This window comes from Mastigoproctus giganteus, chromosome 9 (genome assembly GCF_048544385.1).
Source record: "Mastigoproctus giganteus isolate SK-2022 chromosome 9, ASM4854438v1, whole genome shotgun sequence".
Classification (NCBI taxonomy): Eukaryota; Metazoa; Arthropoda; class Arachnida; order Uropygi; family Thelyphonidae; genus Mastigoproctus; species Mastigoproctus giganteus.
In genome coordinates, this window is record NC_143583.1 from 123,801,229 (window position 1) to 123,815,447 (window position 14,219).

Here is a 14,219-nt window from a genome sequence, read left to right on the forward strand (position 1 = left end):
TAATTTGATAGCAGATACGAAATTCATACAACGTAACTCAGTTGGAGATAAAACTCGAAACTAAAAAAAAATATATAAAAAAAATAAATATATATATAGTATTATAACTGGACTGGGATATAAATTAGTGTTATATTTTTAATTGTATTGAAATTGAAATTATGCCTCAGAGAAGCAAGGCAAAAGGCTCAAGCTAGTGGGAGTGCTATGGCTCAGCGGAGAACTCAGGGGGGGGTTGTCCTCTGAATCACAGCCTTTTGATATGTACTGCTTGTTTGATGTTTCTGGAGCAATCAGGAATGGGACATGATATTGCCAAGGGGAATGTCTTTGTGTGCTCGATGTAAGGAGTGTGAGGAAATCAGACAGCAACTCAGCATTGTTATGGGCCTATATGAGAGCTTGAATAAGAGGGTAGAGGCCCTCAAAGGATTTAAACTGAGGGCCCATCAAGCTCTCAGTTGTCCACATCAATGCCAGAGCTTGCACTTCAACATCAGGCAACACAGCGGCAATCCCCAAGGCAGAATGCACTGGTCCCACAGGAACTAGTTGTTGTTGGTGACTCTATTGTCAGGGAAACGGGGAACATATGGTGCAAAAAGGATAGATGGAACAGGACCAGGGTATGTCTGCCAGGGGCAAAGGTTGATGACATTGTAGGGCAGATATCATCCTTTAAGGGCACAAAGGGTGATATTGTTGTACATGTTGGCACTAACGATATTAAGAGTAGGAGACCGGCAGAATTACTTAACAAGTACAAGACAATGCTGAAAAAAAGCCGTGAGTTAGGATTGAATTTGAAAGTGTCTGCAATTCTGCCCAGACATGATAGGAAGGAGTATATGATGAGAGCCTTGTCGATCAAATCGGCCCTGGAGAGATTGTGCAAGGCTCAAGGGGTAGAATTTTTCTCAGCCTGGTGTTGTGATTGTTAACAGGAGAGACTGCTTCTACAGGAATGAGATACACTTAAATAGAAAGGGTGCAAGATATTTGCTGATGTTATTAAGGCAGTGTTAGGTGGGTTGGAAAACTGCTAACTTGGAGGGGGATTCACAGACTAAAAGATTAACAGTAGCCGCAGACAGAAGTGAAAGTGATTCTTGCACTGCTTCAATTGTAATGAACAGCAGTCCAGAGAGCAGGTTGCTGGGGATTTCAACATCTGCTGGGAGTCATTATGGAACAAGAAATACATGGGATGTGTTAGGGTAACTAAGAGTAAGAACAGGTGCATGTATACTTGCATGTACACCAAGCTAGAAGTATAGTAAATAAATTTGATGAATTTGAAGTGCTGATCAAGGCATCAAAGGCAAATATTGTTGGGATATCAGAGACATGGTGTCACACAGATATCTGCAGTGCAGAATTGGAATTTGGGGAGTGCCATGTGTACAGAAAGGATAGACAGGGTAGGAAGGGAGGAGAGGTTATGCTGTTAGTTAAGAAACACACAAAATCTAAAGAAGTGCATCCAGTTGATATAGGTGGACAGTGCAACGTTGAGTCAGTCTGGTGTGACATAAGCACTTGGAAAGGGAAAATGAGAGTAGGAGTGTGTTATAGGCCTAATGACTCTGATAAGTACAATGAACAATTGTGCAGAGAAATAGAGTTTGCCAGTAAATCAGAATGTCTTGTATTGGGGGATTTTAACTTTCCAGATATTGACTGGAACTTGAGTTGGTCATTCTAGCAAAGCTTTTGAGGATTTATTGGATGATTGTTTTCTACAGCAGCATGTTCGGGAGGCAACTAGAGGGAGTAATACTCTTGATTTGATTATCAGTAGTGATTCTTCATCCATTAAGAATCTGCAGATAAAGGAACCACTAGGTGGTAGTGATCACAGTGTGCTGATGTGGGATTTACTCAGAGAAGTAACTACCATCAGGGTGAAGGGAAGGGTTTTTGCTTTCATAAAGATGACTACAGAGGTAGTAGTAGTAGTAGTGGCATGTGATGCAAGAAAGCAAATGTATGAGCTTATGCAGCATCAGCCAAAAAAAAATATATATATATACAGTTAGACTAACTGATGATGTTACCAACAGCAAATTGTAAATGGGAAGTATTCAAAGAATTAATCTTGGAATCTACTAGGCTTTTTATATTAACTAAGAAATATTGTTCAAGGTTTAGGCTTAAATGGAGGTCATATGAACTAATGACACATGTGGCAGAGGAACAGGGGATGCATGTGATACATATAAATTAGGGGTTCACATCTGGTGAGTATGGGCTTGGCACACCCAGGTTCCTGAGCCGGATATCATCATTCTTCTCTTTCTTGGTGATTCCCTTTGATTCTCTCTCTCTCTCTCTCTCTCTCTCTCTCTCTCTCTCTCTCTCTCTCTCTCTCTCTCTCTCTCTCTCTCTCTCAGGGTAACTCGGGAATTTTTTTTTTTTTTTTTTGGCTAGTGCAGCATAAGCCTCAGGCTTCCTTGCAACATATTGCTAATAATAATAATAATTAACAGGTGGCACAGAAGCCTATGGAAGATATAAACTGGTCTGTAATCAGGTCACAATGGAGGCTAGGCAGTCAAAGGCAGATTATGAGAAATATTTGGCAAAGGATGCAAAGAAAAACAGCAATGAGTTCTTTACTTATGTGAACTCTAGATGAAAGGGGATGAATCAGATATCGATGATCCACTTGATATCGGTGGTTCAACCAATGATGATCCTGCTCAGGTAGCTAACAAACGGAATGAATATTTTGCATCTATATTTACTCATGAGGAGTTATTCGGGGAGGGGAATGCCCTCCCCGAATAACTTTCGGGGTGTATTAAACTGTGGCAGTGAGCTAAATGATTTTGTAATAACTGAGAGCAAAGTGGAGGAGAAATTGTTGAAGATAAACATAAGGAAGACACCTGGGAGTGGATGGGATCTATCCAGTTATATTAAAGGAGGCAGCAAAGGAAGTAAGCAAAACCTTAGCCATAATTATGAGAGCTTCCTTGGACTTAGGGGAGGTACCCATGGACTGGAGATGTGCATGTGTGTCCCCGATTCATAAAGGAAGATCAAAAGTTGACACAAATAATTACAGACCTGTCAGTTTAACTTCTGTTCCAGGGGAAAGTAATGGAGGCACTGGTTAAAGAAGCACTCAGGATCATCTAGACAAGACTTCAGTTATAGTTCAGACACAGCATGGGTTTGTTAAGAGGAAGTCTTGTCTGACTAATTTGATTGGATACTATGATGTGGTGGCACCTCCGTAGCCAGGTTGGCAGGAGCAGCAGTGCGTAGCACAAGCTTCTTGATTAGACCGGGGTTCGAGCCTGTGACCACCAAATACAGAGAATGCAGAAGGTCAGGGAATGACCACCGCATATCCCCGGAGAAATATGGCCTTAGTTGCTAATGCTCCTAAAAGCCAAATAACAACAACTATGGTGTGGTTACAAAGGAACTGGATGCAAAGAATAATTTTGATATCATATACTTAGATCTTAGGAAGGCTTTTGATACTGTTGCACATGGAAGACTGCTGCACAAATTGGAGCAGTGTGGCATTGGAGGCAAATTGCTTCTGTGGATAAAGGGATGTTTGTGTGGGAGAAGACAGAGAGTGGTAATCAATGGTCACTGCTCTTTGTGGACTAATGTTATTAGTGGAGTCCTCCAGGGTTCAGTGTTGGGTTCATTGTTGTTTTCTGTATTTATTAATGATATTGATGATAGTATATCAGGCTTAATGTGTAAGTTTGCAGATGATGTGAAGGTTGGTAGGGTGTTAATGACAGTATGCTACTGCAAGAGGATCTAGAAAAGTTGAGCAGATGGACTGAGATGTGGCAACTGAAGTTTAACATTGGCAAATAAAAAATACTGCATATGGGTAGCAGTAATCCCAGAGTAATGGCAAATAAAAAATACTGCATATGGGTAGCAGTAATCCCAGAGTAACGTATCAATTGTGTGGTACTACACTGAGGGTGATAGAGAATGAAAAGGACCTGGAGGTAATTGTGCTGTCAGATATGAAGTTTTCTGAGCAGTGCAGATGGTCTGCAAGACTAGCTCATGGTGTCTTGTCAATGATATATAGGAATTATTCTAGCAAGGAAAAGGAGGTGATTATCCCCTTGTATAAGGCAATGCATACAGGTCTTGAGGCCTCGTTTTAAGAAGGATGTAGATCTGCTGGAATGAGTACAGAGAAGGGCAATACGATTAGTGAATGGAATAAAGGGTTGCTCTTACGAAGAAAGGCTCACTGCTCTTTGTGGACTAATGTTATTAGTGGAGTCCTCCAGGGTTCAGTGTTTGCAAATTACAGTTTCTGGAGACTAGGCACCTATGAGGTAATCTGATTGAAGTGTATAAGGCCTTGAATGGTTTGAGCATGCGCAATGCTGATGGGATTCTTTCTCTTACCCAGATTAATTACCTGAGGGGACATAAATTCAAATTGAGGAAAGACAGTTGTAGAATAGATGTGCAGAAGTTTGCCTTTGACCAATGGGTGGTTGATTGCTGGAACAAACTTCCATCTTTCTTTGTAGCTTAAATAAATTCAAGGCAGAACTAGACAAGATTTGCAGTGAATGGATGGGTGAAATGGGAAGGTTTTTTTTTTTTTTTTTTTGGCCAATAGTGTATAAGCTTGCTTTCTTGCATCATATGCCTCTGCTAATGCTAATATATACACATTCACTGAATTATCACATGGGAGATAAATAAATGAAACAAAAGTACATTTGTCTCACTGTGCCTTATATATAAAACTCTAAAATACAATATAGGTAAATCAACTATTTCCACATTGAAATCAAAGTTTATAAACACAGTGCCAAAAAAAAAAAAAAAAAAAAATTGTTTCAATATGTACACAATGAGAATTATCTACAGGATTTTCCAGTTACATCTTACTGACATAAAGCAGGAAACATTTGTAAGGTAAAAGTCAAATCAAAAGTTGTGTTCTTGATTGAATGCAGCAGAATCCCTAAGAATGAACCAGTTCTTCTCTGATACAGGTCCTTCCCAACATTGGAGACGGCAGGGAGATGGATGATGTAACTTATTCATTTCTCTCCTTGGGAAGTTAAGATTGTGGGTTGTTGTTTCTGCTCCAGTTGTCACATAAAACCATAGTAGGCTGATGGGCTTCTTGAATACTGTGGCTGCAATGTGTAGAATTACCCCATGGTTCTTTCCTGGTGGTTTGAATTTCTAGTTCGATCACTGTCACTGTGGAAGACAATTATTCTGAGGGGGGTCGGGTGATCCTGCCAATATTTCTGTTAACTGTTTTTTGTTAACTTTTTTTGTTAGCTGTTTTCTGTTAACTCTTTTGTATATGGAATGCTTTGAGAAAGTCCCTCCTCATTATAAGCTTTTTAATTTCCATAGATATTGTTAAAATATTTGTGACTATTCTCCATTGTTTTCTTCTTTCCTGTTAAATGCCAACTCCATTGTGTTGAAGTTGGCATTTAACTGGAATTCTTTTAAATTCTGTATCCGAAAGGGAGAGGGAATATTGAATATTGTTGTTATAAACAAGTTTTCCACTTTTTTAGATAAATTTTTGCTGAGAAAAATTTGTGTGACAAAAGTAATTGATCTTTATTTAATATTGAATTTTTCCCCATGATTATTTCCTAATAAGTGAAGGGAAATTATTGTAGCATTATTAAGAAATTTAAAAAAATAATTACATTTTTAGAAATGTCCATATGTTATGGATATCTGTATCCTGTCCATCCATTTCATATTTCTAAATGACAGTTAGAGACCCCTTTTTATACAAAATCTGACCTAGATGAAGAAAAAACATTATTTTATAAATAATAAATAAATAAATTTTCTGTTTATACTCCGGGACGACCAAACGGTCAGAGGAGTTCACAAGATAGACAGAATACAAGAAACAGCACCGTATTCAGTAGTCACGGGCTTGAACCCCGGTCACTCAAGGCACGTGTACTTATGCACCCGCGCGCCTGACCACTAGGCTATTATGAAGCATGGTATTTTTATATTCACCCCTACCCCATAGACCTATGATTATTACTAGTTTGATATGTTTTCTAAGGAAATATGAACTTCCATATTTTTTTGTAAATAAACAAACTGCTTTATAAATAAGACAGATTTATTTTGATATATAATCTAAAATATATAGAGGAAGGATTACTTAATACAAATTTTAAATTATTTTTGCTATTCAAGAAATTGGAAGGTATCATAAACAAAAAAAAAAAAAAATTAAGTTCAAAAATACTATCAAAGTAGATTTTAAATTAATAACATAGTTAATTCCAGTAATCTGCAGTCATAAATATCAGTGTTATTTTATTTATATTGAAATTTATTTTTCAGTTAGGATTTTACCCTATTCACTTAGCTGCCCGAAATGGCCACACTGAAGTAGTACGTTGCCTCTGTTTAGCTGGATGTGTTGTGCAGCAAAAAAATAAGGTAGTTTTTCTTTTCCTTTGACTTTGGTGTGTGTTCAATTAATATTTTAAGTTGTTAGTGCACAATATATTTCCCATGTGAATACCACATACTAGATATGAATATTTTATTAAAGAAGTTTTTTTTTTTTTTTAATTTTAAAAATAAAAGCACTTTTAATAAGGATTACATAATAGTAATAGTAGTGGAGGCATGTGATGCAAGAAAGCAAGCATATGAGCTTATGTAGCATCAGCCAAAAAAAAAAAAAAAAAAAAAAAAAAATCACACATCCATTTCCCTCTAAAAGTTTGTCCAGTTCTTCCTTGAATTTATTTAAGCTATCAACTTCCAAATTGACAGATGGAAGTTTGTTCCGGCAATTAATCACCCACTGGCTAAAGGCAAATTTCTGCACTTCTGTTCTACAACTGTCTTTCCTCAATTTGAATTTATGCCCCCTGAGGTTCGTAATCTGAGCAAGCAGAAGAATCTCATCAGAATTCAGCATGCTCAACCCATTCAAGGACTTATACACCTCAATCAGATCATCTCGCAGATGCTTAGTCTCCAGCCACTGCAATTTGCCTTTCTTAGTAAGAGGACCCTTCGTTCCTCTCACCAATCTTGTTGTCATTCTCTGTACACACTCAAGCAACTCACTCTACATCCTTCCTAAAATGAGACCTCCAGACCTGTACGCAGTACTCAAGGCATATTTAAATTTTCTGCTATTTATTTTTTAATTATTGCTTAATAATTAAAATATAAATAGATTAAATTTTTTTTGTGAAGATTATGCATATTTTAGTGAAGCCAAGTAGCAAAAAGAATAATTTTAAGATTAGTAGGAATCAACATGGAAAAGTTTGGGCATCCTTGTTTTTAATAAAACATCCATATAAAAATGTTGAAAGAGAAAGGAAGTAAAGGAAAACAATTATGCTGAATTAATTAGCTGCAAAACTTTTTGTGAGCAATATTTTGAGCACTACTCAGTTAGATTTCTCTTCAAGAATTAAATTAACCTTACCTGATACAAAGAGTTATATAGTGATAGTAAAATAACACAACAATACTGAATATATTTTTTTATTTGGCTATAGAAATCACAAAACAAAATTATATAAAATATACAAAAATATACAAAATTATATAAAATATGCAAAATTATTTTGTATATAACATGAATAATTTTCTGTGTAATAATATAATGTATGAATAATTTTCTGTGTAATAATATAATACATGAATAATTTTCTGTGTAATAATATAATACATGAAACATGTATTATTTAAATTACATACTGCTCATTTTTTCATAATGTTCATAAAAGAATTCACAAAATTGTTACCAGCATTAATTTACACATTTAGATTTGTATGCATAAACAACAGATTTGCAGGCATTATTGGAAATTCACCATTCAGTATTCCATTGAAATTCTTCTGATTGGGAGTTGTTTCATAAGATACCTTAAAAAAATCTAGAGATAGAAATCAAGTGAGAAAGTCCAACAGATTGAGCTGGATACAAATCTGTTGAAATTATTATTAGTGGTATTATTATTAAAATAGCAGAATGATGCAAAGAAGTGAAGCTTATGTTGCACTGATATAAAAAATATGAGGTGGTCCATACATAAGGAAACATGCTTGATTCTGAATAACAACTTTGTTTTAAATATATTTTAATTAATGCTAACACAACACAAAAGGCATACATAAACAAAAAAAAAAAAAAAAAAAAAATCATCTGTTCAGTATGGCCACCATTTTGGTTTTTAGTAGGTGTTTAGACAGTGTGATGTACAGCAAGGCACGATTCCTCAGAAGTGTTCTCGAATCCTCTAACTATTGATTGCTGAAGCTCTAACAGAGATTACTTATTAATAAATGCTTTTTCCTTTAAGAATCCTCAAAGTAATCACAGGGTGTGAAATCTGGGGAGCGCAGTGGCCATTCAATGAAACCACACTGTCTGATCCATCAACCTGAGAACTTTTCATCTAAGGATTCGTAGACAAGTTTAATTCAGTAAGCTAGTGATCCATTCTTTATTTAAAAAAAAAAAAAAAAATGTCTTGTTAAAATTTGATTTTCTACTGCATTAATACATTGTGAAAACATTGTCAATGATATCTGGGTTTGTGACACTCATGGCCAAAAACATTTGGTAAATTCCACTCTTCTGTTTGGGCCATTCAAACTTAGTAGCAACGTGGATTAATAAACCTTCTATTTAAGTTTGTTTTAGGTTCTAAACTTCACTTGCTTTGAGATTTTTTTAGACTTCTTTCAATATCTTCTCTTACAGTTCCAAACTTTGAGAAACAAGGTCTACCAGGTTCTGGTAGATTGTGTGCTGTTCCCACTGCATCAAACTTCTCCACAACTTGCTTTATTGTCTTTATTGTGGTTGGTTTATGTCCAAAAAGCTTCTTGAATTAGCATACAGCATTTTCATATTTTGCATGCCACTTTACAATTTCAATCCTGTCCTTCATTGTAAGGCTCATGGTACTTTTTATATGTTCAAATTATTTTGAAACAATAAAAAAAATAAATAAATATGAACCATGTTTCAAATAACTTATAGGTATTCACATCAGTAGTTATTCAAAATAGGTTTGTTTATTCTTTACATATGGACCCTGCATATACAAGGTGTCCATAAAATCCTTGTGCACTTTAAAATTGCACTAATGTAGGTTCTATATGAGATAAAAACAATTTGTAAAATGCTTTGGAAAGGTAATTTATTCTTTAGTTTTTTGCACAAAAATAATTATTTAATTTACTCCGGTTTTATTTTAAAATTTTTTTCAGATAATCAACCCTACAAGAGAGGGCTTCAATAGAAGAGAAAGTGAACTGTCTCCTCTGACTAGCAGAGCTTGCCTTTATCAACAGTTAGAAGAAAATTTATTATACATCATGCAAAGGAAGCATTGCACAGAAATTCAATTTCAAAGTGGATGAAGAAGTTTAAAGAGACTGGTTGCATTAATGATAAGCCACAAACAAAGGCCAGGATGAAATGAAGACACTATGGCATCTGTTGAGTAAGCTTTTCAGCAAGGTCCATGGAATCACTAAGGGCATCTCTGGAACTCAGTGTTCTTAAACCTATGATGCATAAAATTCTTAGAGTGAAATTGCACAAGTCACCTTACAAGATCAAGTGCCTCAAATTTTGCTGGAAGAGGACTTCCATACGAAATTAGCTTCTTGTCATGAGTTTAATGAAAATGTTGAAAATGGCATCTCATCTCTTGCCAATCTAGTGATGAAGTGATGGCATCTCATTACTTGCCATTCAGTGATGAAGTGATGTTTCACATTAGTGGCAAGGTTAATCATTACCTACCATTAATTGCCATGTTTGTAGGGTAGAGAAACCTCAAAATGTCTGGGAATATGTAAAGGAGTCTCCAGGGCATGCCAGCTATTAAAATCCCCTTATGTCTGGTGTACTCTGGGATAAATATGCATAATTGGGCCCTTTTTTGTTTATGAAGAAACAGTGCTTAATGGTTGATAGTTATCTTGCAGTGCTACAGGATTATTTTACTCCTGAACTAAGGAAATTAAGAACTAAGGAAATTGAAGCCAATACAGTTTTTCTGCAAGATGGAACCCTTTGCCACTTCACTCAAAATGTTAAACAATTTTTAAATGGAATCTTCCCAAACAGATGGATTGGCAAAGGTGGGTAAATTGTTTGGCCAGCTTGCTCACCCAGTTTGTCCCTATTGGATTTTTTTTCTGTTAGAGGTATGTTAAAAGTGTGGTTTACTCCTTGAAACCTCACTCTTTAAGCAATCTTTGTACCAGGATCACAAATGCAATTAATGCCTTAACTGAAACACATCTGAAGAACATGTTTATGGAATTGCAAAATCGTACTACACTTTGTTAAGATTCAACATACCCTCCATCATTACTGATACAATCTTATGATTACATACCTTAAAAAGTAGAATAAATGATATTTCCAATACATTTTATAGATCGTTTTTATATCATGGAATGCAAGTTATTGCAGTTTTAAAGTGCACAAGCAGTTTATGGACACCCTTATAATAATAATGAAATAAAATAAAACTAGGATACTACAAAATGTCTCCCAAGTTTTATATGTTATCTGTTTGTTCCAAGTATTTGCTTAATCCCTCTTTAAATTTATATAAGCTCTCTGCCTTTAGAACAGGGATGGGAAGATGTTGTCCACAACACATTTTGTGTGGCCTGCGACAAAGTTTTGAACTTATGACAAAACTAGGCTATGGAAGACGTGGTACTAATAGTTTAAAATTCTTGTGAATGAAGAACAATATGAGTTTATTCATGTTGAAAGTAATTCTTTATCTCTTTTCTCTGGAATTAATCTGTAATAAGAGTTGAGTAGTCATTTCTCTAAATTTTCTCGTTTGAACTGAGACCATGCTTTTTGATTATTTTCACTGTATACTTCTCACAGGTAGGGTAGCATCAGAACATTGCTGAAATTTGTTCTCGATCCCTGAATATAATTTTCTTAGCCAGTTTGATCATCTCAATTTTTATTTTATTTTTTTAAACTGATCAGTCACACTGCATAAAATTAACTATGAATACATAAAAAAAAAAGAAAGTGGACAATGCTCTTGTGTTAAGGAATGAACATCAAAATACTTTTTTACTCATGTAGTCAGAAAAGCCATGTGTTGAATATGCAGCGAAAGTGTTGCTGTTCTCAAAATTTTCAAAATTTCCCATCATTAAGAATAAACATGTAGATAAATTTAAAAACTTCTCTGATCAGTTGTCTTCTCTGATCTGATCAGTAACCTGTCTTCATAAAATAAAGTGCTTCCCATGATTACATCACAAGTCTAAGAATACCTCCATTATTATCACTTTGTATTGACTACCTTAGCTGCTTCATTTGTTATAGCCAGATAGATGCCATAAGCTCCTTGTGCTTCTTCACTTTTAAACCTGATAAGTCCTCTGTCCCCCAAACCTTTTGTTCACTTATCAGAAATTCTTTTAATGTTGAGTAATCCAATCAACATAGAATTCACATAACACATCCATCATTGCATTTAGCAGTAGAGACATTGCAGCATTTTACTGGAACCAAGTCTTATTCAATTATTCAATCTCTGCAAGCAAACATAATGCACTAGTCACAGTTTCCTTGAAGAAAAGAGGACACTGAAAGAAAGATGACACATCTACAAGAAAGACTACAGATCTTTTACAAAACTGCACACCACACACCAATTTTGATCTCTGCTGCCAGGACAGTTATGGTGTGTTCAAATGTTTTTTGCAGGTGAGATTTGCTATACTGTTATGAACGTTATCAGTAGATAGAAGGTATGTATTTTGAAATATATTTTATAAAGTATTTCATATACCTCAAGGGGTCAGATATGGGCCACATTTACTTAACAGAGAAAAATTAGTGGAGAAAAAAAAGCAGAACTAGAATTCTTGTGGTCACCTTCACGAAGAGGAGAATGACCTAATTCTTTTACTGCAGAGGTCCCCACCATGGATGTGAAATTGAGACCTTAGCTAGTACTTAGTTTACCAGTGTGCTTTTTTATAGCTGGACACAGTTCCTTCAGGACTAAATTTAACTGGGATTAGAAGGCTCTATTTTGCAGATGTGGTAATGAAGAAGATGGCTGACATGTCTTAAGCTGTATTCTATATCAAGATTTGAGGAATAATATTATGTAGATAGTAATTTGAATGACTTTAACTTTGAAGATCTCTTGTTGGGTCCTTGTATGTAAATTTCAGATGCTGAGTTTATTTAGGTTTGTTGTATTTCTTTGCAAACTTTTACAGTTAGTAAGACAGACTCATGTAAGAGATGATAGATAGTAGTGCCATTACCTCCTTGTGGAATGGGACAAAAACTAGGTGATTGACTCTAGATTAAATCTGGAAAATTTACCGACTTTAGTTTCATTTATAAATTGAGCGAACATCATGTTTACAAGTTTAAGTTATGATGTACATGACTGAGATTAAACTGAGTTTATGAACTGAGACAAAAGATGTGGATGAGACTTAGTTTCATGGAATGTCTGTTAGCTTGGTGGTATTGTCTTCAAAATATAAAAAAAAAGTGTGTTTTACAATCCATGCAACATGAAAATTAGCCTGTGAACATCAACATCTACAGTCAAAATATGGTATGATATGCAAGCGATATGGACATGAGCTACAAACTGTGGTGCAATTAAAATAATTTTTATCAAAGTGCTGACTTCCACGGCAGCTTGACTAAGCAGCATTCTTTGACAGAAATGTACTTTTCAGTCTGAGTGCATCTAAAGTACCTCCATCTCTGCATTCAACATGCAGACATTCAGGATAAGATTCCCACTTATTGCCAGTTACTTTTTCACAGAGGAATCAATGAATTGGGATAATCAGTGCTACTAAAAACAAACTGTTTCTCTTGTTCCCTGTGCTTGCATCAGTTACTTGTATATGTTTTATTGACAAGGTTCCATATAAAGTGGTCCATTTGTATGATAAACTTAGTATGCAAAGTGTATAATGATCCTTTATTAGGATGTTTAAATCATGCCAGCCACAAAAACATTAAGAAACTACAAGAAAGTCTTCCTATTTTTAATAATTTTTAAAACTCAAAAATAGTGTTATATAATTTCAAAGTTGTAACTTCACATGGTGCATCATAGCTTACACGGAATAATTTCATTATTATTTTTTTTTAAAGTAATTGTCATTGTAGATCACCTGTTATCTGAGGAGAGATGGTCTCAAAAAAAGATTGCCATAACAGTGGCTTATCTTGTAAATAATGAGAAATTAACTTTTTGGCAATGCCATTTGTTTGATTAAAAGTACTGAAATTCCAAGGCAACTCTAGTTGAGTGAGATTAGTTATGCTATGTTCCAGTGGGTTCCCCAAAATTATCTCAAGGTTTCTGTAAATGTTTTATTATGTTTCAATTTCATGAAACAACTGAGTTACAAAAGGTTTCCACTGCCAAAAAGTGGTTGAAAAACACTGCTGTATACGTTAAAACCAAGAAGTTTAACTCTTACTAGCCACAAAAGACAGGACTAGAAATTCCTATCTTTCATAATTGTGTACACCCTTTCCATAATCCTGTAATTTATCAAATGGTCCACTGATTTCAAGGGTGATGAATTGTTGCACGAGTATGATGGCTACTTATGGTTTAGAATATTTCCTTATCAGGATTATAATATATCTGGAAAGGGAATCCCATCTTGCCAGCTCCCACTCACATAATCTGCTGATGATCCTGGATAGATTACTGCCATATCATATATAACTAATTGTATAACTAGTAACAACTTTATTAGGTTGTCTCTCTTACATAATCCAATGACTCGTTATTCGAATCTGTCTCAGATGTGTTGTCTTTCTTTGCGGAAGCATCTGTTATGGACTCCAATTAATTCATAAGAGAACTCTATTTTATGGAGCCTTTTAGAAAAATTAACATTTGCTTGTTATAACTAAGAGGACTGAGGGCTTCATAAAATTAGGTATTGTTTGATTAAAAGTACTGAAATTCCAAGGCAACTCTAGTTGAGTGAGATCAATTATGCTATGTTATGTTAAAGAAAACCCTAAGGTCTTGTGCATTCCTGATATAATATAGTTTGGGTACCCTCTCCTCAGATTTTTTTTAAAGAAAACCCTAAACATCATCATTAGCCATTTTCAATCCACTGCAGGATGAAGGCCTCTCCAGCAACTTTCCAGTTCCTTCTCTTTT

The 14,219-nt window shown here is 35.2% G+C and overlaps 1 protein-coding gene across 1 annotated transcript in view; it reads left to right on the top strand.

Moving 5' to 3' along the window:
• The window catches only part of LOC150080700 (death-associated protein kinase dapk-1-like), a 248,550-nt gene that overhangs the window by 66,348 nt on the left and 167,983 nt on the right, over window positions 1–14,219 (top strand). The window contains exon 5 of the mRNA XM_090380788.1: window positions 6,355–6,453. Within this exon, the coding sequence (XP_090236914.1) occupies window positions 6,355–6,453 (99 nt within the window). The remainder of the gene's footprint in view (window positions 1–6,354; window positions 6,454–14,219) is intronic.